This window comes from Electrophorus electricus, chromosome 11, assembly GCF_013358815.1.
Source record: "Electrophorus electricus isolate fEleEle1 chromosome 11, fEleEle1.pri, whole genome shotgun sequence".
Classification (NCBI taxonomy): Eukaryota; Metazoa; Chordata; class Actinopteri; order Gymnotiformes; family Gymnotidae; genus Electrophorus; species Electrophorus electricus.
The window spans coordinates 5,024,839-5,050,591 of record NC_049545.1 but is presented as its reverse complement, the minus strand read 5'-3'; the positions used below and the strand labels follow the sequence as shown (position 1 = coordinate 5,050,591).

General features: G+C 36.5%; 3 protein-coding genes across 7 annotated transcripts; all 3 read right to left on the bottom strand.

The window, feature by feature from the left end:
* Positions 1 to 3,061: 3,061 nt before the first annotated feature.
* Positions 3,062 to 5,256, bottom strand: fuom (fucose mutarotase). The gene is made up of 6 exons (XM_027017655.2): positions 5,115 to 5,256; positions 4,295 to 4,363; positions 4,048 to 4,118; positions 3,734 to 3,832; positions 3,416 to 3,489; positions 3,062 to 3,339 (listed from the first exon to the last, which is right to left on the bottom strand). Exons 1-6 carry the CDS (start codon positions 5,197 to 5,199, stop codon positions 3,270 to 3,272), a joined length of 468 nt encoding a protein of 155 aa, XP_026873456.2. The 5' UTR covers positions 5,200 to 5,256; the 3' UTR covers positions 3,062 to 3,269.
* A 2,177-nt stretch (positions 5,257 to 7,433) lies between these two features.
* echs1 (enoyl CoA hydratase, short chain, 1, mitochondrial) lies at positions 7,434 to 10,849 on the bottom strand. 3 transcript variants are annotated; one of them, XM_027017652.2, is made up of 9 exons: positions 10,691 to 10,849; positions 9,448 to 9,645; positions 9,202 to 9,329; positions 9,018 to 9,117; positions 8,752 to 8,856; positions 8,531 to 8,650; positions 8,097 to 8,164; positions 7,942 to 8,009; positions 7,434 to 7,542 (listed from the first exon to the last, which is right to left on the bottom strand). In XM_027017652.2, the coding sequence occupies exons 1-8, from the start codon at positions 10,779 to 10,781 to the stop codon at positions 7,944 to 7,946; spliced, it is 876 nt and encodes a 291-aa protein (XP_026873453.2). In that variant the 5' UTR covers positions 10,782 to 10,849; the 3' UTR covers positions 7,434 to 7,542; positions 7,942 to 7,943. The 3 variants fall into 3 exon arrangements, with proteins under 3 accessions (XP_026873453.2, XP_026873454.2, XP_026873452.2); XM_027017653.2 differs by having other exon boundaries at positions 7,434 to 7,522; XM_027017651.2 differs by having other exon boundaries at positions 7,434 to 8,009.
* Positions 10,850 to 15,537: 4,688 nt separating this feature from the next.
* lgalslb (lectin, galactoside-binding-like b) lies at positions 15,538 to 20,564 on the bottom strand. 3 transcript variants are annotated; one of them, XM_035531296.1, is made up of 5 exons: positions 20,324 to 20,564; positions 19,798 to 19,935; positions 19,612 to 19,700; positions 18,741 to 18,933; positions 15,538 to 17,221 (listed from the first exon to the last, which is right to left on the bottom strand). In XM_035531296.1, exons 1-5 carry the CDS (start codon positions 20,354 to 20,356, stop codon positions 17,078 to 17,080), a joined length of 597 nt encoding a protein of 198 aa, XP_035387189.1. In that variant the 5' UTR covers positions 20,357 to 20,564; the 3' UTR covers positions 15,538 to 17,077. The 3 variants fall into 3 exon arrangements, with proteins under 3 accessions (XP_035387189.1, XP_026873381.1, XP_026873382.1); XM_027017580.2 differs by having other exon boundaries at positions 19,612 to 19,715; positions 19,798 to 19,881; XM_027017581.2 differs by having other exon boundaries at positions 19,798 to 19,881.
* Positions 20,565 to 25,753: the final 5,189 nt, after the last annotated feature.

Here is a 25,753-nt window from a genome sequence, read left to right as displayed (position 1 = left end):
TAAGAAACGTATCCTATTATCATGCTCAATTGCACAGCAAGCAGTCTTAAAAAAAACTCCTTGGCAACAAGCAACCCATTCCATTACTGCCCTGAGAAACCTTTTCTTTTAGCTAGTAAACAGGGCCTGGCAGGTGAGAGTTACTCAGAGTCCATACGCTCGGCTCTACCCAGCTTACTGGGCAAACATCATCCTGTTATTGAGTCTGTTCAGGCTAATGAGGCCAAGTACTTGGCACTGAGATCACAACGCAGTCATCTGTCTTCAATCTCTCCCACACAGCTCTCTGGGGGGGTGGGTGTGGATGGGTGGGGGCCTTTAGTCATTCTAGTTTAGCAAATACAGCTACCATAAGATGGACTTTCTCTACATTAAAAAAAACCCCAACATATTATTATTACATATTATTAACCCAAAAGTAAGTTTGAAAGAATACATTTGATATTTACACTCAAACATACACACACACAAACACTGAAAGCTATAAAGCGATGGTAAATAATATTTGTGCCTTGCTACCTTTTTAAGAGTGATTTTACTTCCATAGACAATTCTAAGTCAGAGTTTAAGGCAGATGTGACTTTTCATTTTCACTGTGATATTTGTTTTATATTTTGTATTCTAACTTCATCTTTGTTAGCTATACTGTATATTAAGAAGTTTAGCACTCGAATGCATTTTCATTTAATATATTTTAATAATAGTGTGAAAAATTTGGTGATGAAAGTATTCACTGGTCGACATAATTGGGAATGACCTTTTGTGCAGTTTTCAGAATACAGCAGACATACTTTCTTTTTGCCTTGTTAATTGATCATTATAAACAGTTGTTTTCTGTTAAAATTTATGGACTCAATACTTTCAGAGAAAGAACAATCTCATGGCCACAAATAAGAGATTTGAGAAGGATAACTTTGTACAACTGGGGGCATTTTTATTCTGCATTAACAAAGTTGAATGTTAAAGTAATATTTATTTTCTAACCATCGATTATAGCACTATGATCTAAGCTTTTCATTGCTTAAAGTACATATATGAAGGTACCTAAGATTTCTATCTTAAATAAGAAAAAGAGTTTTATATATTGCTGCAATATACTGAGGTTTGCTGGGGTTCAAAGACCATGAAAAGCCTATAAAGCAAATGAACTTTACCCGTTTTATGACACTTTGTGCTAGGGCACTGTGGCAATCTTCAACATTACTAGAGATAATAACACATAAGGAGCCGAAATGCCTAGGTAAGTGTCCTACAATCTAAATAAAAACTTATTTATTTGATTTTCTCTATATTATATAAACTATGTTATGTGCATAAGGCATATTGGGGTATTTGAATTAGCAATAATGTGGTCAATAATTGTTTTCAAATCAAAGGTACACTCTTTTGTTCTGTCTGTCACTGCTGGTATATGGCAACTCAGCAAGCCCATACATATCATGGGTATGTATTCTTACAGTATTTTCTTTTTTCTAATTTTCAGTGAGTGTAATTCTTCAGACTCCTCTCTTTTGCTTATTGGAAGGTTTTGTTGTTGAATTTGGCCTTGATGTACATAGACATTTATTCCATGGTCATCTCTGGTTCAGCTGCATTAGACAATGGTGATTCTTCATAACAGTCATATATCTATGAATACAATATGCTCAGCCCAACAGCCTTTTAAAACAAACAAGTTTTAAGAACATTAAAGTAGTTGATTACATCATTGTAATTAGTAAATACTAAAAACAGGCTATACTGGCAGAACAATGGTGGAACACTGGAATACCTATAATTTATTATTCTAGGAGGTATTGTGAATGTGCCACAAATTTAAAGGAAACAAAAATGCAAGTTCTTGATAGTGGCTTAATTCCACCCAGGGAGTTTTTCCTTGCCACTGTCGCAACTGCCTTCCATATTGGGGCTCTAGACCTAAACATTTGTAAAGTGCTTTGTAACAACAGATGTTGTAAAAAGCACTATATAAATTTGACTTGACTTTCAGTTTCAGTTCTGTATCAGACATCAGTCATTCTGTCATCTTAGTTTCTCTCTATTTGTAAAGTAGCATAAATGTAAGGCAGAACGTTTCCCGAGAATGATGTTAAGACATATCCAGTATGGGATTGGTCTAAATACATTCTTTCTGCAGTGCATTTCCAAAATGTGTTTTTTGTACAGAGAAAAGAAGTTGACACAGCAGCTTCACATCAAGACACAAGGTTGTGAGTGCTTTTCCTTTAGACAACTTTCTTTAAACCACCAAATAAACATAAAATAAACCCAATTTAAAATTATTAGAAATTCATACTTAAATATAATTATTTTGACATCTTTTCTCCACACTAGATCCAATGAATTTAATGAGAAAATGCTGTGGGGAAACAAAGAGGTTGAACCCCTGAAGGACATGGATCTGACTGAGGCTGACATTGAACCCAGCATGTTAATATGGAAAGCTGTGAAGCAGTCTCGCCAACACAGATACAAAAAGCCTGAGGAGGACAAGGATGGGCTCTACCACCCATCTGACGCACAGCTCACAGCTGGAAACAAGCAGCCCGACGCCTACTTCCAGCCACAGGACTACAGTCATGTCTGGGTGTACGAAGAGGCCGAGGAGGATATGGACGACCTGCATCATAAAAGACAGGGCGTGCTGGACCACGCTGAATCTGAGAAGCTCACTGGAGAGCTACTAGAACCACAAAGAAGTCTCATGCACACCATCGCAGAAGCAGACAAAGATGACCTGTACCATAGAGAGTTCCCAAGGCAAGGGTCTGAACTAGAGATTCCATTGATGCAAGATCTGATCATTAGACCCAAGACAGTTTACACAGAACCGGAAGAAGACCTAGATGGACTTTACCACAGCTAAAAAACTAAGCACAAATGTTTCAATTATGTAGTATTTTCAGCATGGGTTAAATATGATACTATCACATAAAAGCTGTACATATAATGGTTTTGCTGGTGATCAATTATGCTGTTTTTGACAATTCCACACAGATTTTGATGTCATTATTATAATGATCACACAAGCACCTATTCAAGTTCATTTACAATTTATTAAAAAAAAAAAAAAAAAAAAAAGAACATACAGAACTGAAAACACTCAAAGTCACTGGGTTTGTGCCATTCATTTTGTAACTGTGCAAAAAGAGCAAATTTGTCTCCCGTGTTAAAGTATTTTTAAAAAACGTATAAATAATAAAATCATTTAATCTGTGCAAACACAGGAGTATTATTTGGTCCAGTACTTTCGGTAAACTGATGTCATTTTAACAGTCAGCATCTTCAGGAGGAATGACTCCTTTCTTGATTATGAGGTTGCCATACAGAGCTGTCTCACTGTAACAGAGGTAAGAAACATTTATTAAACTTTATGGGCACATGAATCCAAAACAGGTAGCAAAGTATACTGTACCCTGTTGCCACCACAGCAAAAGCTTTCTTAGAACGCTCATAGAAAGCAAACCGCTCAATCATGTCCAAATTCCCCTGAAAAAAAAAGGTGAAAAGCTTTTATATATATTTCCCTGATTATCATCATATTTTTATACATTCAAACAGCTATAATCACCTGAATTTATAAGTTTTATGTCATATATTTTAGGGAAACTACAACACAGTGTTAACTATGACTAATAAATAATTAATAAAAATAAAAATTCATAAATACTAGAACGAACTGTTCTCTGGATACGAGATTTATTCCTAGGCATGGAAGTGCACAATAACTTACATGTGATCCTGCTTGTTTCAGAAGTTTAGAGTAGTGAAGCCAAACTGGTACTTGCAGACCTCGCTGCCTGTCGCTCTCCACAAGTTCCATGACAGCTGCCTGTAAATACAGACTTTACTCAGAGCCAGGTATATTGACAAAACAGCCTCAGCTCCTCATTTTCGCTTTTAAAAAAGTAACACGTTTTGTGCACATTTTGAAAATAATCTTCAAATATGTATAGTGAGATGGGGAGAACACTAACTATTTGCCATATAAACCAGTGTTTTTCCATGTAAGAATGAAATAATTCATCATAGAATTGTTTGACACACCGGAAGCGCAACATAGGTATCAAGAGGAAGCAGCTTTAATATCGCTTCCAAAAGCTCAGGAATATGCAAACCTAAAAGAAGCAAACAAATACAAAATAAGCAAAGCTATCATACTACATATTAGTTGTGCCAAAAATATTATCAAGTTGATTGCATGTTCACGCACTGTAACTTAATAGACATTAAAACATCTCTATACAAGTCATGTAAAATCTTTTTATTGCTACAAACAGTGAAAGAGACATACCATCAGCTCGTATCTCCACAGGACCACATTTACAAACAGAAGATACAGGAAAATTTGCATCTGCAAGAACTACAAAAGAATAATAATAATAATAATAATAATAATAAGCATACTTTACATTTTTTTAAATAGGCCTACATCAATGCAAAAACCAACTAGATTATTTACAATTTACAAAATCCATGGGTGCGTCTGTTGTTCGCATGTTCAAAGTCCCTAGTCTTTTCACCACTGAGGCTTTAAATAACACATTTCTGGGGGTATATTACATATGTTTTACCAGTCATGGCCACTGAGTAACCCTGTAGTGCATTGGTTAGTGCTTAGCCTGGTCCCAACATACCTGATCAGTTAATTAACACACCCAGTCAAAACATAGTTGGCTTAGAGCAGGGGAAACACTTTTCTACTGCAAAGATACTCCAAGCCCCAGGGCAGGAAACAAATGAGAAAGTCTAAGTTTAAAATATCTAAATAATGTACAATTTCAACATAGCATGCAATGAAAACTCACATTTGCGGATCTTATTCGTGGAATTGAATACCTAGGCCCAATTTGCAGCATATCGTGACAACGTGTGAATTAATAAGTTAATAAATAAATTATCAATATCTGACATCGTAAAAAATGTTCAACACCCAGCTAATCTTTACAATTCTGTAACCTACCGACTACAAAGCCCATAACCCAGCTTTTCAAGTAATATGCTGGCGATAACAGCAAGAAACCTACATTGGCCTGTGTGGCGAACATTACACTTAACACATTCACCACATAACTAGGCAATGATCTAAAGAATCCTAATAATAAGCTGCTTACCCAATTCGTCTCCATGCCCCATTTTTGCCAGAGCATACAATAATTCTGGCGTAAGAATTGACGGTATTCCTTTCAACACAACCATTTCACGGCAGTAACAACAGACTCCAGAAGTGAAAAAAGGTCATATGACATCGTAGTGTTTCTCAATTGGTCAGATACGTGCGCGGTCATGACACAAAACGGAGCCCTTTGCAAAACTGCCGCTACGAGCCGATCAACTTTTAGAATGGGCATCTGAAAAAACGGCATGCAGACCATCTACTAGTGAAAAGAGTATTTTTCACACGTTATGTTGTGTCCTTTTCTCTGAGTGGAGAGGAAAACATCGCCATTCTTTATTAAATCTTTACCATTTGTGGAATAGCACATAGCCTGTATCAATACATTTGATTTACCCCCACTGTTCTAAGGCGTCAGCAATTTGGGTCCATCTAATACAGCCTACGTGAGCGTAATTACACTTTTCTACAATACAACTCTAGGCAAAGGGTATGTGATTAGGTAGCATATATTTAGATTATATTGTGTTTCATCTTTAATCGTTTCACAAGCATCAGATGTCTGTCCTCGTGATGAATTACATCTAGTATAATTGGAGTGCATCTGACTCCCAAATATAGACTGTTTTATTAATTCAGAAAATGTAATTATATTTTGCTATTTTGACAGGTGGTCATTTGATTCACACGAAAACTGCAGCCAAAAGGTATCCCTGAGGCAAAACGCCAAGACAACAATATCAATGAAATTATTTAAAAAAAACTTTTTGTTTGATCATCCCTCATAAATTAGACAACAAAATTTGAAAAACGACACAGATGCTCTTTAAATTTACATAGCGTAAATACAAATAGGTAACCCAAAATTAACCTGTGCGGAAATAATTAACACAAAACAAGTGCAACTTCTTCACACGACGAAAGAAAAGTGAGTAGAAGTATGGAGCAGCTGCGAAATGTGAAATGGCTAGAAAGCGATGGAAGGAGGAAAAAGCATTCGGAGGCAAGACTGTCTGATCAGTTGAAAGCTCTTTTCTTTAACCGAGGAACCATGCTGCTGCCTCTTTGGTTCTGCTTTTTTTAATGAGTTTATCACGCTATGAGGGGCTGCCTCTGCCAAAATGTAACGTTTTGCCTCTTTTGTCTGGGCTGAGCGCCTCAATTGGGTCTACATTTATTATTTTGACCTTTCGTTAGCAGGGGATAGACTTCAAAGTGGAACTTCTGTTTTGCTCGCTTTTAGGAGACCTTTGTACTGTTTCTGTGCGGAGAAAGATTTTTTGGCCTCTTTCAAGTTTGTTCCAGGGGCAGAGAATAAAGCAGACTGGAGGAGAATATTGAATGAAAATTAAAATCAATTAGGCTATGGACGTTTGAGAATATATGAGAAGTCCCCGTGTGGAGAAACACTGAAATCTTGGAGTGAGAAAGTACTCTGTTTATAGTACGAAAGTAGAAAAAAGAAACTTGTCTCATGATTAAATTTTCCGTGGTCCATCGTTCCCTGCTTTGCATTTTAAAATAACTAAAAACACGTCTTAAAATACATTTGCCAAAACGGATATATGCGGAAGATTTGTTGACAAGTGCTGAGGTAGTTCTTAGGTACTGAGGTCGTTTTGTTATTTATTCGGAATTAAATAATTGGTTTACGATTCAACTATCGCTTATGCAACTTTCAAATTCATGAGTAAGTGAAACCTTAATTAAAAGTAACATCTTTTTACCTTATCGTCCAATTTTAAGTTCAGAACCAACACATAAATTAGATGTTTGCCACTTTCACATACATTAAAAAGTCAAAACATTTACAATTATAGCTGTTGCCTTTTGTATTCTAAATGCTATACTTTTTGTGCTACTGAACAATAAAATTTAACAAACTGACACCTTTCGCAGTTCTGTGGTATTTGTTAATGTAGTCGACACGCTTTTTTTTTTTTGTCTTTCTGAAAACTCTCGATATGGCAACAAATTATTAGTAAAAATGCATATCAAGAAAGTACTCTTTTCAACAATAAAGAGGCCAAACAGTGCAGCTCCACAATCTATAAACTTTAACTGCTTATAGGTGTAAATGCTAAAGTTGAATATATACTTGAAACTGAAGGACGGTGTGTGGTAACAAAAGCATCTTGAACAACCGCTGGATGGGTATCCCTACTTATGCTGCCGTCTACTAGTGGCATTTCATTTTACATCACCCCGGCTACAAGTGGCAGACCTCTAATATCGTACTACATAAATCTGCGCAGTTACATCACCACCTAGTGGGTAAAAAACGTAACTGCAAAATGACCATATGTTCAGAACATCAGTCTTTTCATAGGTTTTTAATCGTGATAGTTCTTTCCCCATTTCTTTGTACAGCTGAATTTCTCCGCATTCACTCCTTAGCTGAAATTTCTGTCGAAACACAAATCAACCTGACAAGTAATACAAAATGGCAACGTGATATGTTTTGGGAGCCCCTCTCTTGAGGTCCTGTCAGATGGTATTTACATTGTATGTCATTAAACTAAGGTATACATTGCATGGATGTTAGACATGTACAGGTCACACAATCTGAGATTTAACTGATGACAGTAACATTAAACAAAATAAATATCTCAATGAGAATCTATGTTCACATACATTGATCTGAAGCTTAGTTTGAGAGAAAATGTAAATCTCATGGGACTGTTAGACTTTCTTAGCTTTTGAAGCACATTTTAACACTTCATGGAAAAATCAAGTTAAGGCAAAGTCTGTCATTATAGCATCCAGCGTCTAACTACAAGCCATTTGTATTAGTGTATTGAAAATCATGATTTTCTGATCTGAACCTTTATTTGTCCTGGAATGCAGCTTTTCTCTTCTCAACAAACGCCGTCATGCCCTCTTTTCTGTCCTCCTATTTAAGAAACATCAAATCCAGTGATTAGAGTTCCTCTCTCAACATAAGATAGTAATCTTTCATTTACATAACTGTACAACTCACTGTGGCAAATGTTGCATGGAATAGTCTCTTCTCAAACCGATTGCCTTCAGCCAGAGTTAGTTCAAATGCTGAAAAGAAAGTACAGCTATTACACAAAAATGTTAATGTTATGTTCCAGAATGCAGACTTCTGGTGTGGAAGACAAACAAAAGCAAATAAGGATGTGTAAATTAATTTTTACTCAACAATGGAGGCTTAGGCACCAAGACTAAGTCTTTTAAAGCTTAAACCCATAAATACAATTTCATACATCTTTATAATCCCAAAAGAATCAAGGTTTTTGGTTTAATATCATCATCTCTAGTATATACAGAAAAGATAAATGTCAGATGATGTATAGAAATACTGTAACTACCACCTTCAATGCAAAACAACAGCTAGTAAAGTCAGATCTCACATAACTTATTTAAGTTATTAAATCATACTCCACTCACCTGCATTCACAGCCTCTTTTGCCATGGCTGATACTATCTTGGAATTGCTGGCTATTTTCTCCCCACATTTGACTGCTTCAGATACAAGCTGTTCCACAGGAAACACTTTACTCACAAGACCTATAGAGAAAACCTATTTATATGGTATCTATTTGACCTGAAAACAATATAATACATGTTCATTGGGAAAAAATGGTGATTCTGACGTTTGAAGAACACACCAGCTTGTTTGGCCTCCTGTGCTGAAATCCTGTCTCCTGTAAGGACCATCTCCATAGCAAGAGATTTACCCACTGTCCGAGTGAGCCTCTGGGTACCACCAGAACCTGTACAGGAGAATACCTATATGTAGCACAGCCTACTTGTAAAATTAAACAATGGTAAAATAAAATGAAATAATAAATACATAATGTAAAATAAAACAAAACAAACACACTATGAACACAGCTGTTTCACAGACCCAGAGACACAACAAAACATTATTTACCAGGAATAGTTCCCAATAAGATTTCAGGCTGTCCAAACTGAGCTTTTTCTCCAGCATAAATGATGTCACACATCATGGCCAATTCACAACCTCCACCAAGCTGCAAGCAGAAATTAAATAAGACAATATAAATACACTTTTCAGTAAGAAGATAAATGTACAGTAAAACCATTTGATTACTCACAGCATATCCATTCACAGCAGCTATAACAGGCTTTTTAACTGTCGATACTTTGTTCCAGTGCCCCAGAAAATTGCCACCATAACATTCTTGAAAACTTCTGTTCTGCATTTCTTTGATATCAGCCCCAGCTAAAAAAAAAGAAAAAAAGAAAAGCAACATTTAGATGAAATGTGAACCCCAGGATCTGAGAAATTTATATTTTCACAATGGCATATAAACATCAAAGTTGAAGCATATATGACATACCTGCAAAGGCTCTTTCACTACCTGTGATGACTACTGCTCCAACTTCATTGTCTTCTTCAAAGGTATCAAGAGCTTTACCTACTTCAAGCATCAGGCCCTCACAAAGTGCATTCAAGGCCTTGGGTCTGTTTAACTGAATGAAACCCACATTCTTCTTTTCACCTTTTTTGTCAACCAGTATGTAATGGTACTGGTCTCCTATAGATGGCAAAAAAACAACAACAACAAAGTAATCTCTAAATGTAACAGGTTTTGAACACTTTCTACAGCCAACCATATTTTTCCTCCTGAAATTAATTGAAAGCTCAAAGCTATTTACATATATCCCAGAACAAATGCTACTGTAATTATCATAATCTCCAGACTGGAATAGAGGTTTTACATCTATAATATGTTACCTCTTTCTGTCTCCTGACAATGACGTAACAGATTAAAACTGCTTGGAGACATCAAAAAATGTTGACAACTCAAAAAATATGTACGCATTATCTTACACATAGTAAAATGCCGTGACCTTGACCTAGCTAAACCCGTCCCAAAAGAAGGCAAACCCCATTTACATTTACATTTATGTCAGTTAGCTGACGCTTTTATCCAAAGCGACCTACAATCATGACTGAGTACAACTTGAGCAACTGAGGGTTAAGGGCCTTGCTCAGGGGCCCAAAGTGGCACCTTGGTGGTGGGTCTTGAACCGGCAACCTTCCAATTACTAGTCTAGCTATCTGAAATTAAATACCTGCATCTTTTCTAGCTATCGATCGATCGATTGAGACATACTGCTTTCCTAAAGGTTCTCAAGAACAGCTGCTAACCGAAGAACACATATCTAAGCTAACACGCCATTCATCTTTAGCATTTTATCATTCAAACGCAGAGAAGACCAACGAGAAAGCTAGCCAGCTAGCTACCTAAGCTAAGTAACGTTAGGTTAACCAGCTAGCGTTAGCTAGGTTGACTAGCAAGATGTCAATTATCGAACAAGTCAAGTACTTCTTTCGTATCATGTAACTAAAAGCTAACGACTAATAAACAACTGACAGAATGTGTTTCAGAACTGTGGCTACACCATTTTATGTAGCTAATCGTTATTGCAACGTGCTGTCGGTATTTTAGCTAACCAACCTAGCGTTAGCTAGTAACATGACAAGCGACCTCGAAACCAGTGTTGTATCGTATGACGAGCTTGGTCAGTGAGTGACATTGAACAGTGGCAGTTGCATAAATATTTTTTTATAGTTACCTGAGCTGCATTGTCGAATATTTGCAAATGCAGAAGGTACAAATCTGACTGGTTTCAAAACTGAAGCAGCTGATCTGCAAAACACTGCCATATTTGCAAAGCAGGTCACACGGGATACGAATTACTTCAGCAGTGCTTCTCAAAAGTCCTCGCTGTAGCGAAGCTTATTCGGGGTTGCCAAATAACAAACAACCCCCCCGTACATATTGATTAATCGCTACAAAAAATTAAGTTTGCACAGTCGTAAAGATATGCCTTTTAGTTTTTATAATTTTATAAAAAAGTGAAGTCTAGTACTAATTTCCTTTCTGAAGTGAAAAAAGAGTTCAAGAAGTTCTCTTCAAAGGGTCTCCAACAGAATCTCACTGATCAGCACTTAATATGTTGTTTTATTGTTATTTTGAGGTTATATATATATATATATATATATATATATATATATATATATATATATATATATATATATATATATATATATATATATTACTTTGCCATTATGCGAAGTGAGAAACATGGTAAACCATTGTATGTTATTGTTTTACAGCTGGTGTACTTTAAAATGTTAGTATTCACACAAAATGTGTTCTTTAAAAATCTTACACAGCAAAACTAAGTTTTTTTTTTTGTTTTTTTTTTTTAATAAAAAGAGCTTCTGCTGAAATAAGATCACTTTAAATAGTCACTCCTCCATGCGCAGTATAAAAAAGACACTTTCAGTTTATGATCCAAAATTGGAAAACTGTTAACTGCCAGTATTATTTTTCAGCAGCTGTAATAGGTTAGCCTGTTTCCTTTTGGCTTCCTTATTTGGAAGAATCTTAACATTTCTATTGCATTTACCATATTAGCTGTTAATTGTTAAGTAAATCCTGTCTGAGATGTTGTTCAGTCTAAACTTTGTAAATTGTAACTCTTTTTGAGTCCAAATTTTCTTTCAGTTATAACTTAGTTTCCAGGCCAAGTAGGCCTGGAGACCTTCATCTACTGTTGCCTTCATGTTTTTATTTTTCAAAGCCGTACACAACTTCATTAAGAGTGCAGCAGGGGGCGCTGAAACTTCAAAAATGGCAAATTCCACACAAACGTGTGGAAAATGTGGAATAAATGTGAGAAACGTTTTTTCTAGAATAATGTCATCTCTAGTAAAACTCAGTCAGTCTGTGAGGTATGACAACAACAGAAAGGGACCGTTATGAAACGGTCAGAAAATGCCTGCAAAACAGTGTAATGAACCTCAGAATTAAACAATGTTGCTTCACAAAAACAAACAAAGGTTCTTTTGTTTAAAATGTAAAGTTGACAAGCAGTCTTTGAACCAAGTGCCTGCAAAGTGTCAGAGTGTATCTGGCTTCAAATAGAATAATAGGATAAATAGGAATAAATTAATTGCTTGCTAAAATGTTTTTGTGTGTGATTCTTATAAGATTTCATATTACTTACCCAGACGTTCTGACCAGCTGTTATTTTACTGAGGTTTTATCTACTGAAAAAAATATATTATACAAGTATTTGTATTTAAATTACTTAAAACTAATGTAAATGTTTTTTAATAATTACCATGAAGAAACAACATGTACTGCATAGTCAGATGATCTGTGAGTTTTATTTGATACTTTACAATGGCTGCACTTAGTCAACACATACATTATTTAAAAAATTACATTATATAAGTTTAGTCATATCTTACACATCACAAGCTTAGCTTGGAAGATGCTATAAAAATTCCAAGTCAGTTGATGAAATATTTTGTTAAGAATTTAAAATTTTATCCACCATCCATCCACACAGCCATTATTCCACAGGCACAAATTTATATAAAAATGCAGCTATAGGAATACGGAGAGCCTATTTCTACATTCCAGGCTTTCAATTAACTTTTCACATTCACTGTAGAACCACATTTAACATATCTGACATCACAAGCTAGCTCTACTTAATAGGTAACTGTGTAAATACATGTGAAATAATCCCAGAATAAAAGAACACTTTCACCTCTTCCTCATCACAGCAGCAAAATTAAACTACAAATCATTGGATAGAACACACCATATTATGCTATATGCCATTTTAAAGAAAGTTATGCAACTACAAGCATGTTGAATTGCTTGTAACACAGGAATTTAACTAGTAACACTTGGATCTGATAGCTTACACACTGACAGTCAATCTCTGAGTAATATTAAATAGAAATGAATCTCATCTTTACCCTGTTCATTATCAGTTACCTTCAAGATAATAAATACAACTATTTTCAATTGGGGTCACTCCATTTAAATCTGAGATTAATTTACTTTATTGTTGAAAAACAATAAAAAAAAATGGAGTACTGAGTATATGTATTTGCAGGCCCAAGAGGACAATCAGGATCATAGGGAGCAGAGTTAATAACTCATGTAGGTAAGCCAAGTATTAGATCCAAAATTACCATATATTCTTATATGGAAATACTGGAAGATTGGCTCAGCGGGTCAATTAGGGATTGCACAAAGGCTGCTTCCACAATCACAAAAATGTGGATGGCAATGACTGGGTTTAAGAACCAACTCTATTTCCTCAGTAATTATAGGCTTTTGTCAGCTGTCCATGATATTATATTCCTGTGAAAATGGGCTCTCAGGTCAGCCCACTCCCTCCCCATTCCTCAAGGACTTACTGCACTTTCGAGAGCCTCATACAGCAGGCATGCACACTACTCATAGTACAAGTAGGATCAGTCAGTCAAACACATCACTTTTGAACAATCAAACAGCACCAGATGTAAGTGCAGCAACATAACACTCCACATAAGTAACAAACAGGAACACAGTACTGTTTGGGTGAATGAATATGGTCCAGAAATGTGATATTCTCTTGAGTTAAAAATGTATTCCTAACCATTCACTATTTTTTCAGTTGGTCCACATAGGTTTGTTTGGTTTTTTTTAATTACCTGAATTATTTTAGTAGCAGAACATGGTAGAATTTCTATTATTATGTTAACTCCTATAGATACAAAATTAAACACATTTTCTAATGTTAATTTAACACTGCAGTGACCATGAGTTAGAAAAGAATGGCCTATGATAAGGCACAGAGTAAACTGTTTTTCTTCTAAAATGATCTTATAATTCCAACTTCTAACCTTATGCTCTACGTGGGTGGTTATGGACTAGCATCACTAGGTTCCTACACCAAGCTGCACACATATAGCATAGCTGTGGAAGAATGTGCATGTAATGAGGTTCTGCTATATGGCCACCTATAAATTCACACTTGAAAACTATGTGGAGCAACAGAAATAATGTGACATCAGAAATTCATAAAGAAAGTTTCCAAATAAAAACAAAACAGAATGTACATGAAACCCAGTGTAAATACCTAGTCTCTTTCCTTCACCCTGTCTGTCTCTAAACAAGCCTATTATCAGAAAGTGTTTATTCTGGAAGACTTGAATTTGAATTTCTGATAGAAGAAAAACTAATGAACAAAAGTGTGATTCATGGCGTAAACATGTTCATATATTGCTAAATTACAGGTACTGCTGAGAAAGGTGACAAAACAATACATAACAAGTTGCTACATGACTCTTTAGAACAGCCTCTCAGATTAAAGTAGAGATTTGTTTTAAGCACCTGCATTGTTTGGATACAGGGAGGTGATGGCATTTGGATACTGGCTAGCATGGTATAAGCTCTGAGTCTGGGTTTTTTACTGTGCTGTCATAGGATCTTTAGCTATGAGTATCATCAGCTCCAAGAAGTGGATGGGCCAGCAGTACAGAGTAAGAAAGGTTCATGATAATTTTATTCTGATCTACTTATGGAAAGTATCTCTCAACTTTAGATACTCAAGCAAGAATACAGTCCAGGCCAGTTTTGAGATTAGCACAATTTGGTTTTTTTTTCACAAAGTTTGCTGCTTCAGTTTTTATGATAGCAATTTGCATTAACTCTAGATTGTGAAGAGTGATCAGATGAATTGTAATTAATTATAGTCATTCCTTACCATGAAAATTAACTTAATCACAAAAATTACTGCATTCCAGCCACTACATTTCAGCCCTGCCACAAAATGACCTGCTAACATCATTTCAGTGATCTTCTCGTTAGCTCAGGAGAAAGTGTTAACGAGGACAAGGCAGCTGATATCACTCTGTCATGCTGATTAGAAGAGCAGACTGGTTGCTTTAAAAAGGTGGTGGTGCTTGAAGTTTTCTTCCATTAACTATGGTTACCTCCATGAGAAGAAAAGGTGAGTGCTACCATGAGTCCTGTGTCATGCCAACAGTGTGGCATCCTGAGACCATTCATGTGTGGGGTTGCTCAAAATTTTGCCTAAGAAAACTGCCATGAACACTGCCATCAAAACATCCTCCAAGAGCAACTTCTCTCCATGTTCCAGGATAAATTTGGTGATGAACAATGCTAGTTCCAGCATGACAGAGCACCATGTCACAAGACAAAAGTGATAACCAATTGGTTCGGTGAACAAAACATGGAAATTTTGGGTCCATGGCCAGGAAACTCCCCAGATCTCAATCCCATTGAGAACCTGTGGTCAATCCTCAAAAAGAGAGTGGACAAAACAAAACACAGAAATCGATCAAACCCAGCACTTATTAGGCAAGAATGGGTTGTCATCAGTCAAGATTTTTCCTAGAAGCTGATATCCAGCATGGCAAGGCAAATTGCAGAAGTCTAAAAAAAGAAGGGTAAACACTTTAAATATTAAGTCTTTGCTTAAACTGGATGTATTGGTCAGTAAAAAGTAAAAAAACCCCAAAAAAACATATATAACTGTACTTCACAATACCATATAAACATCTGACAAAAGGATATAAAAATACTGAGGCAGTAAACTTTCTGAAAGCCAAAATTTGTCAGTCTCAAAACGTTTGGCCACGACTGTACAGCAGAATACTCTATACAAATGTACAATGTATACATTAAGATATCTACTAGTATAGAAACTGGTATGTGAAAACTGTCAACTTCATGGTCCAACTATATGTAAGCAGAAGTAGAGATAAAGAAACAGTTGTGTGTCTGCATGTCGTTCCATATAGGGGACAAACTCTCAGAAAACTTCTGGGAAGAGGAGAGAAATATCAGATATCTTGAAATTACAAAAACAGAAATAAAAAACTTATCCTGGTAGGCAATCACGTGGCATTGCAGTCCAAGAAATAGCTATATATGAAATGACACAAAGATTAAGGTAATTAGAATTATGTTTTAGCGCTAATAGTGAAGACATAAGCTAAGTTTGCTTCTTCCCCACTGGTTACCATGGAGACTACAAGTATCCATTGTTACATTCAAGAAAAGATTCAGCCATATTTTACTTCAATCTTCATAATTACTAATTAGTTAAAAAAATACAGAATGTAAACTTCAGGAAGTAAAATTTTGCAAACTGAATGTACATGGACATTTTGCAATGTGATGTTTTAAGTAAATCAATAACATAAAATCACAATAAAATTTAACAAGGATTTTTTTTAAAAAAACTTCTTTAGAATGTATTTCTTGTACTAATGCTAGAAATTAGCTTGTCATAGACATTTTATTATTGTTTTCAATGGCTTGTACAATCTTACTAACTTCATAATGTGAGTCTTCATTTCTAGTCATGGTAATCAACCACATAGCTTAATTAAAAAGCCCTCAATGTACTACATTCTACATTAAATCAGTGCAAGGTTTTTATCCCCAGAAAAAGACTAGCAGTTGCAATGAACAGCAGTTGCCCAGAGAACCTGGTATATTTACCTAGTATAAGGTTAATCATAGATGCTTCAATGTGACATAGGGCTTACAACATTAATTCTCATTGTCTCTAAATCTAGGTTATTAACCCTAGATAGGCCTAAATCACTGAGAGATGTAATATGTGTGGAATGGCAATGCTCAGTATGCTCCATGACTCTAGCCATCCACAGGTAATTGAGAAAGTTTGCTTTTCTTTTATGCTTTCTGCTTTCTGCTAATGTTCCTTCTATGTTTGATTTCCTAAATGTTTTTACCATTCTGAAACCAGCTCTACCCAGTGCCATGCATAGATGGTACCTTTTGTAGCAGTGAGATTCTCCTGGCACTCCTGTACCTTGGAGTGCTTATAATTACACAAAGGTCCCTGAAAAATAATCTACATAAAAAAGCTACAGTGTGAAGGACATCCAAAACAATACTTTGCTGACACTGCAATCGTTCGCCTGTTATTTCAGAAATGTGAAGCCGTAAAAAGGGGATAAGGACAAAGAAAGAACAGGATGACGAAGTATAAGTGGTAGTGATGTCTTTGTAAGAGCAAAGGCATGGAGACTTTCACTGTCAGAGCATTACAAGACACAGGTGGGCTCGGTCACCTGTGAGAAGTCCTCTCAGGAACATGCAGAAGTATGCTGGTTTAGCCAAGCTTGGTGATATGTAGACTTCCAACTATTCTGATCATATCAATGGTCAGCAAAGACTTCACTTTGTGATAAAAGTCAAACAACTGATGTCCATCCACAAAGATTCTAAAACGCTGGTGTTCACAATGGATCTCAATCTGAATAAGAATCAAAATACAGAAAGAACATGCAATGAGAAAGAGAGAGTTAGAGGGAGAGAACTAGAGAGGGAGAAAGACAACAAATGTTTTAGTCACTGAGTCACATATTGTTGGCAGAATGCTAAAAGGAAGCTTGATTGGTTTTGCATGCTTATCTCAGCTTTGTACTGGATCACTGATTGATCTGGAAATGGAGTGATCTGTTTCCTCCAGCTCCATTCACCAACCTCATTATCTCAGCTATCTTTACCTTTAGCTGCTGTCCAGCTCACCGGCCTACACGGCTCAATTTTGCCCCCTCTTTTGTCTTTTCAACTTCAGTGATCATAACATTTGCATTATTACATCACTTTGTTTAAAGAGGATTTTTCAAATACAAGATAAGTCTCATGCTGCATGTATTGGTGTAGTCCCTCATCAATAGCCATTAAATGACAGGTTCACTGATTTACAATCCAGATCCTATTGAAACCATTGTTTCCCTTTATTTATATCTGTGCATAGCAAATATGAAACTTGCAGTATGGTTATGTGTGCCTTCATGTATTATACTGAAAAACAAAGTCACAAACAATGCAAATTACTCAGGATGTATACCAAAATCTAGTGCATTAGGTAACCTAGGTTACAATAGTTGAGATACAGGGCAGTAATTGCAAATAGTCCCAAAAATGAAATGCGAAATAACCCTTATTCAAAAAATGTTCTAAATAACATAAAAGGACACACATGAATATTCTTAGGTTTCCTTTTTCAAAAAGAACATTTTTTCTGGGTTTTTGAAGCTTAAACGACTGTTTCATTAAGATAGGTTTTTAACATTATTGTATATATAATGAATTCAAATGCATGTGACAACTAACAATGGTGGTCTCGTGCTTGTTTCATCATTATTAAAAGCGAAAAGCCCAGTGAAGAGTTACAGAAGAGCAGTAAGTCCCTCAATACCAAAGCTCTCAATGAAGTTGTGCTATATGTGCTTATAACTTATGGGAAACGATATTAATGAGATCTGTGATTAAAAATAGCAAAAAATATCCTTAAAGGCAGAATAAACAAACTAATATGGTCTCTAAGGATTAGGTGGCAAGAAAAACATTCCATGACTTTAGAACCTGGCAATAGCATGGTGCTGGGGTTAACATAACCATCTAAATCCACATAAAGCTATTTGGTAAGACAGTATTGTATAGTCAGACAGCATATTTTTAGTTTGTTTCTAGCTTGCACCTCCAAAAAGCTTTCAGAGCTTTATTTAAATCTTTGTGATGATTTCACTTAATCATGCCAATAAATAATCTTGCTCATTCTCAAATAAATAATGCTCGATCCCATACTTTTGAGATGTTTTTGCATACATAAAACCTTTACTTTTTTAACTGACAATATTGAATTTCTTGATAACTTTGACTTTTCTATTCTACCTTTAAGCCTAAAGACCATTTGAAATGGAAATCATAATACGTTTTCAAGAATTTTGCCTTGAAAATGTGGCAAAGTAAGATCTGTTAATTACCCTAAATGGTTGATCCTGAATAAAGGGGAAGTATGGAATTGCAGCCTCCTCTTCACTCCATTTCCCAGAGACCCTTGCATTACGTAAGAACTGCCGTTCAGAAAATCTGGCACTAAGTTTCAAGGCCACATCTGTGAGTTCTTCCTCATCCTTCTTCTCTGTACTGCAGCTACAAGTCAGACTGACGTCAAAGCTATACAAGAGAAAAGTCATTCAAAATATAGAAATATGACAAATGATCTATAGGCACTGCTTTTAGTATACACTTTCTTAATATTTACTGTAGACAATATGTCCAATGTAAGTAGTATACACAACAAACAACCTGGAGAACTGTAACTATAATCTGAAAAAGGGTTAATGAATTATCAAGTCTAATTTGATTCAACACAAAAGCCTTGTCTAAGATAAGAGCACAGACTCAACTAAATTTATTTGCTTTTAGGGAAGCCAGAAGGCCTAAAATCCAAATACTGGCAATGTGCATGGCATCTAGGACAACTGCCAACACAGCATGATCCAAATAGGCTACCTGGTTGTATATCTCAGCATTTGGCCACTTAAAGAATCATTCTGAGTGCCACTTGTAGTTATCTTTTGTGATGATCATGTCATACAAAAATAAATTCAAAACATGCACAAATGAAAAAAAAAAAAAATTCAGGCCACCACCAACATGAAAAACAAGAGTTGAGACTAAATTTTAGTTTCATCGACAGACACCATGACCTCTAGGTTCTTTCTCTGACACTCTGGGTGCTTTATTTGACAGGACAGGTGAGCACCCAAGGACATACATGGAAGCCATTCACTCGCACGTCTTTTCTATCAAAAGCTTTGACCTAACGGAGATGATACTCGCAAAGCTGACCTGTCTGGCTCTGAATCGACGATACCCATGACGATGATCTTCTTCCCTGGCCTCATCCCACCTCTGATTCGTCCTTTGAACGGAACCGTCTGTGAAATTAAAATCTGGGAATTAATTAAAGTGTTGGCTAAACTATTTTAGTATAAGGGCCCATGTATTTTACGTTAATATCTGCGGCTACTGTACCAGAATTCGTGAGATATCCTCTTTGTCGGGGGAGATCAACCCAGCGTCTCCTATTGAATTGTTAAGATGATCATCTTCGGTGTTCTTGGGTTTCATCCAAGACAGAGAGAAGGCACGATTTAGCAGGTGTAAAATAACCTGCAACACCGCTATCGGGTCATTGATAATGATATAAAAACGCCCACCTTGTTCATGCCGGCAGTAGCCTAACAATGAAAAAGTATACACCTTTACAGTCATTTCCTAAAGAGCATTAGAGTCTATATAGCAAATCAAACGACGTCGTTATATTTTGTGTTTCAGTCTGCTCCCTTTCACGCCTTTGATGCATTTGATGCAAAAAATCTCTCTAAGGTCTGAGATTAAAGATGTGTCTGCAGCACACCACGTTTCAGTGCCTTACTGTACGGCGCTTATTCGGGATTGACATCACCGTAATTAATGATGGAATATTCATATTGTGTTATTGAAAAAGATACGCGAAACTATGATACACGGGACAATTTTAGTAGAATTCATTACTCACTTTTGCGTCCTTTTCCATGGTCGGCTCCGCCATCTTGTGCAGAATACCATAGGATGCTTAGGCAGTCGAAAGGCGGTCCAGCCCAGGAATTTGTCAGCTTCGTGGCACTGGGTGACAGGCGACTATTACAATGTGACCAAGTAAAAGAGAAATTAGGCTGCAAGTCGCATCTTTGTGACAGATAACAAAAAGATAAGTCTGATTCCCGTCGCGTGGATGACACGTGCGATAATATGGATGGCCGTAAACCCTCCGTATACATAAACCTAATCTGGGCAAATTTCACCGCCCCTTTACCTAATTACCCTAATTTCGAAATATGACGTACATTTCTATGCCTATGCATAGAAAGCATAGATAGGTGTGGGTAATGGTTGAGAGGACGCGTTTGTTGATTGCGATTTAAATTTGGAGTGCTTTTAAAATATATAATATAGCATATACATGTTAAAATACAACTATACTATTCATGTTGTGTTGGAAAACTGTTCAGAATAGTCAAAATAACAAAGTGACTACTAAACCGCAAACGCAGCCAAAGTGCGCTGGACATACAGAAAATGAGAGACGAAATGCCCTCAAGTGGCTCTTTAGAACAGAGCTGCGTGGCTCAAACACCTTAACTCTGAAGTGATGTGTCATGTAAGCATATAACACATAAATATAATTAAATATGTACAATTTAAAAATATAACTAATTCACTGCAGTACAAACTCCTCATGTATTTTTAAGAAAAATAAAGAAAAGAAAATAGACAAGACCTTTAGTGATCTTTATAAACATCATGCAGATCATCTGCAAACATCTGAAGTAGAATACAGATGCTATATTCAATAATTAAACAGAGGCACCTATAGCCAAGTGAATGCATTTGACACATTAATTCATTATTATTATTATTATATATCCTCACAAATACTTAATTGCTAGCTTGCTGAGAAGGGAATGTTTTGCTTATGTGGACGTAACTTAATTACTGCAACTGCTGTAATTGTAATCTTGGTCTAGCGCTCATATAATACCTGGAATTCTTAAATAAATACTTACCACGTATATTGACATATATTTTTATGTTCCAAATAAATAATTTTATTTTCAATCTAATCATGGTATGTGGCCTGTTTAATTGTTATGTGAAGATTTTAACATGTGTACAATTTAGATTACAATATGCATACAATTTAGGTTTGGCAGTCCTGTTAATTATGCTCAAACTGACAGAATAAAAAAGCCTGTTTTTAATCTTTAAAACACTTGGGGGCAGTCTTGTGCAGTGAACCAGTAAACCGTTCAATGCTTCGCCTTATTACCTGTATATATAATGTATATATAGGTCTTCCCTGTATATATAGGTCAGTGGAAGGTAGGGAGATTTCCTTACCTATAGGGATCTATATGGTTTAGATAGTTAATAGGATAATTATTTGATCATAATGTTTAATTTAATATTATTTTTGTTTGATCTGATAATAGGATTCAAATTCCCCCAATCTTTTCCAATATTCTTTCTCCCAATTTTTTGATATAAAAAAGAACTGCATTTAGAATAATTTATGTTTTTGCAATAATGTATCTATGTAGTTCAAAAACAAACTAGCATTCTTACACTGAAGACATGAACTTATCTGGCTTAACCATAATCAAATACAATGCACACAGGAGTTTAATGAAAACAGTGTGTGTACAACTGGTGTTCGTACCTGATTGTCAGTGAATGGTAGCACACACAGTGACCCAGTCCACTCATAAGTGTATTTGAGCATGCAAATTTAATAAGTGTTTATTTAGCAGGGCCAGGCTGTAATTAGGTTAATGCTGCAGACGTGCAGCCCTCCTCTCCTACTGCTCCATTCTCCTCACCTGCTCAGGCGGAAAGCCCTGCAGACAGAGCAGGCAGTGGCCACAGCGCTAGCCTGCCCTGCCCACCTGGGCCTATTGGATACCTCGTCTGTTTCCCCGTCTGCCTTGCATACTGCCAGCGGCCGGTCCTTCAACTGACACCAACTGTCAGCCACCAATAATTCTCTTGTGAAGAAATATGGGTCCTGTGATAAATGGACTGGCTTTTGTTTTTTTGGGGTTGATTAAATGATAGTGTATAGAAAGTGATTAAGAATTGAGAAAATTCTGCAGAATAGGGGAACTGCGCAGAGGATTGTATCTGAACTGGTACTTTCATCTAATCATGACTTTGTTTAGAGGATTTTAGTTTTTATTAATCTATATTTGTCATGATATTTAAAACTGGATATTCTTCATCTTCATTATTGTATTTCCCTCTCTGTATCTCACTCTCTCTCTTTCTTTCTGTGTCTCTGTGTCCCTTGTTGCTTATGTGTTTTCTGAATGTCACACTCCCACACACTTCCTCACACCCACTGCTTCCATGCTGCAGCTGTGTGTGGTCTGCCTCTTACTTCCTGTTCTGGCTCCTCACTCTGGGCCTTTCCCCTCGACACCAGCACACTGGAAATCACATGAACATGTTCATGCACAAGTATGCAATCACATGCATTATCTCTTACACCTAATTTTAAATGTGAAGATGCACTGAAGGTGTTTTATACTGTTAATGTAATGATGGCTTCTCATAAGGTATTATCATTCCTGAATGTGTTGAATATCATTTAATTTGTTCATGAATATTAGGATTACCATTATTTTTCTTCTCTCTCTCTCTCTCTCTCTCTCTCTCTCTCTCTCTCAAACATTTCTATTTATGAGATATTTTGTAAAACAAAAAGTGGTGTACTGAATACTTTAGCTGTATTTTTGGAAGTGCAGATGAAACTGTGGGAGTACCTGTTCTGAAGCTAATGGGATTATTTCAATTTAAAAATATTACTAGACACTAAGTACTCAGACAGATTCTTTCCTCAACACCCTTCACTCCCCCCACTCCCCCAAAGTCTTACATTAAATTCTGCTGTCTCAGTATCCATCTTCTATTCAATCGGCTCATCCCTCCTCCACTTCAGCTCTTCTTTTCCCCCATGTTTCAGCTGCTCCTTAGTATGGCTACTGAGAAGCACTTTGTGTCCTTCATAATCATTAACTCCCAGTGGCCTTTGGCATTGACATATGTCTACACAACCTCAGTGTAATATGATGAGACCTTTTATTTAAGACAAATGACTAAGCATCTGTGATATTTTAATTTATTCAAGTTATAATAAGCAAACATATTTGTCTCTGGAGGTCGTTATATATGTGCTACTGCTTAAAGACTATGGTAACCAATGACCTTGCCATTATGTATTATTTTTAACCACATTTATGTAACTCTTACAAATTGTGCTATCAATATTGTTGATGCATCATGTTCTTTTGTGTATGTGTATATGAGGCCATGTGAGGCTTTTAAATGTATTTGTATGACAACACTTGTTCCACACTGCCAAAAAAGTTAAAACAACCCAGCAATCTGGCATCACTAGCTAAACATGTTCCACAGAGGGTGGGGATCAGAGAGACGTGGGGGCCTCTATACCATGCGATTCACATTCCAGCCATTGGGGGCAATGCTGCGCTGACGTAGGCGTTATATAAACATGTGCGGCCGCATGTGTGTCTGCCGAGCTCGGCTTGTGGTTGGCGGAGAGAAGGCGTGGCTCCGTTCCCTCCGCAGCAAGAGCAGAACAGGATCATTCAGATGTCCTCACAAAGCCAACCTGACAGGGAGAGGAGGAGGGAGAGGAGGGGAGAGCAGAGTGCAAGCCTGCTGCAATCTCCCATTCTCTTTCTGCCTGCATTTCCACAGAAACAAGGGAGGCTGTATATGTTCTCTGTGAACTGAGCAGAATCCAATTATAAATGCAGCTGCTTAGGCAGTTTGTCTCCCCAGCTATGTTAACTGTTCTAATAGCTGAATAGTCTTGTGTGTTATTGCGCCATACTCGTCAGAATATGTAGAGAATAGTCAAATAACCATCCTGCTGCTTGTGAAATTCTCTGTTCCTAATAATATACAGAGCAACCCTATGCACAGAGAGAAAGAAGAGAGAAGCAACACAGTTAACCTCTGGGACAGGTGTGTAACTAAACTGTCACTGTCCTTGGTCAGAGTTGTGGAAGAATCAAAAGGACCAGTCATCATGAGGTACTCTGACCTCAGTGTAATGAAGCATTGTAGTCACAGTATATTGTACTGGGTTGAATAAAGTGGTAAAATTCAAATTTATACCAGATTAACAATCTGGGTTTTTACATATATGTCCCTACAAATATTAGAATGAAAATATCACAAGCTATGCATCATGTGCACCTACAGCTGAATAATGACCCCACTCCTGACCATGGCGAAAGACTTGAAAACAGACTTAAACCCAGTGCAATCTTCTTCTAGACTCATTTGACTTGATTAAGCTCTATACAGAATCAAAGTATAGGTGTTATGGAGCGTATTTCAGTCTCCAAACCTGTTGTCCTTTTTCAGGTAAAACGTGTCAATCCCAGACCTGTGCGTTCATACTATTAAAGTTCATTTTATGACTAGTTATTGGAGACAATTAGGTATGATGTGTTATCAAAAAATTATTTGCAGAATAAATTGTTTGTCATCATGTTTGGAATACATACATATATGCAGACAAGCATTTAAGTTTAGCACTGCAGTGGATAAATAATTTACTTTAAATAACCTTGAATTCTGGTGCATTGATATTACGCATATATTCTGCAAATATAACTTTCATTCCATTATGTTTTACACGTTGCTCTTAGAGACTTTGCAATAGCTCTCATCTCCAAAATGCATTTAATGCAACTTTATTTATAAAATGCTGAACTTAAAGCTAATGCTCATTGCTTGGTGTAATTTTGTATACAACTTTTTGGTGAATAAAATAATGTAAATGATATTTTACTCTCAAAGAACACCTCTAATTCAGGTTAATACACCACTAAAAGTTAACAAATACCTAAGTTACACAAATTACACATACATACCTAATGTGCCGAAATAACAGTGCCGAAATAATAGCATAAATAATAGTGTAAATAACAGTGCCGAAATAATAGCATAAATACATATACATATGTATATAAAATATAAAATCTGAAAAAAATAAAAATGAAAAAAACAGCTTAAGAGATTTCTGCTGTGGGTAAAGGTAACTGTAGTTACTGAATGAATAATTCTATAGGCACTGTGTAAGAGGAAATATATCCTCACTGACCTCCATGCCTCACTGCCTCAAAGGCCATGCTCTGGCCTGGCCTCCCTGTGCCACTACCTCACACACAGGCCATGCTCTGGCCTGGCCTCCCTGTGCCACTACCTCACACACAGGCCATGCTCTGGCCTGGCCTTCCCATCCCACTACCTCACACACAGGCGTGAGAGGCACAGCCACACTCTAGGACCTAAAAGTGGCTCTGCCCTCCACAGCTGTGTGGCCACGATGCTGTAAATAGACTCCTGCTAAGCA

Excerpts from the sequence above, each read along its gene's own strand:
- fuom (XM_027017655.2), bottom strand. The coding sequence starts at position 5,199 with ATGGTTGTGTTGAAAGGAATACCGTCAATTCTTACGCCAGAATTATTG. Across the intron at positions 4,364-5,114 it reads GGGGCATGGAGACGAATTGG|TTCTTGCAGATGCAAATTTT; the intron begins GTAAGCAGCTTA and ends ATTCTTTTGTAG. Across the intron at positions 4,119-4,294 it reads TGTGGAGATACGAGCTGATG|GTTTGCATATTCCTGAGCTT; the intron begins GTATGTCTCTTT and ends TGCTTCTTTTAG.
- echs1 (XM_027017651.2), bottom strand. The coding sequence starts at position 10,781 with ATGGCAGTGTTTTGCAGATCAGCTGCTTCAGTTTTGAAACCAGTCAGA. Across the intron at positions 9,646-10,690 it reads TATTCGACAATGCAGCTCAG|GAGACCAGTACCATTACATA; the intron begins GTAACTATAAAA and ends TGCCATCTATAG. Across the intron at positions 8,857-9,017 it reads CTTATTGGGAACTATTCCTG|GTTCTGGTGGTACCCAGAGG; the intron begins GTAAATAATGTT and ends TCTCCTGTACAG.
- lgalslb (XM_035531296.1), bottom strand. The coding sequence starts at position 20,356 with ATGGCGGAGCCGACCATGGAAAAGGACGCAAAA. Across the intron at positions 19,936-20,323 it reads CCATGGAAAAGGACGCAAAA|GTTATTTTACACCTGCTAAA; the intron begins GTGAGTAATGAA and ends GCGGTGTTGCAG. Across the intron at positions 19,701-19,797 it reads AGGATATCTCACGAATTCTG|ACGGTTCCGTTCAAAGGACG; the intron begins GTACAGTAGCCG and ends TTAATTTCACAG.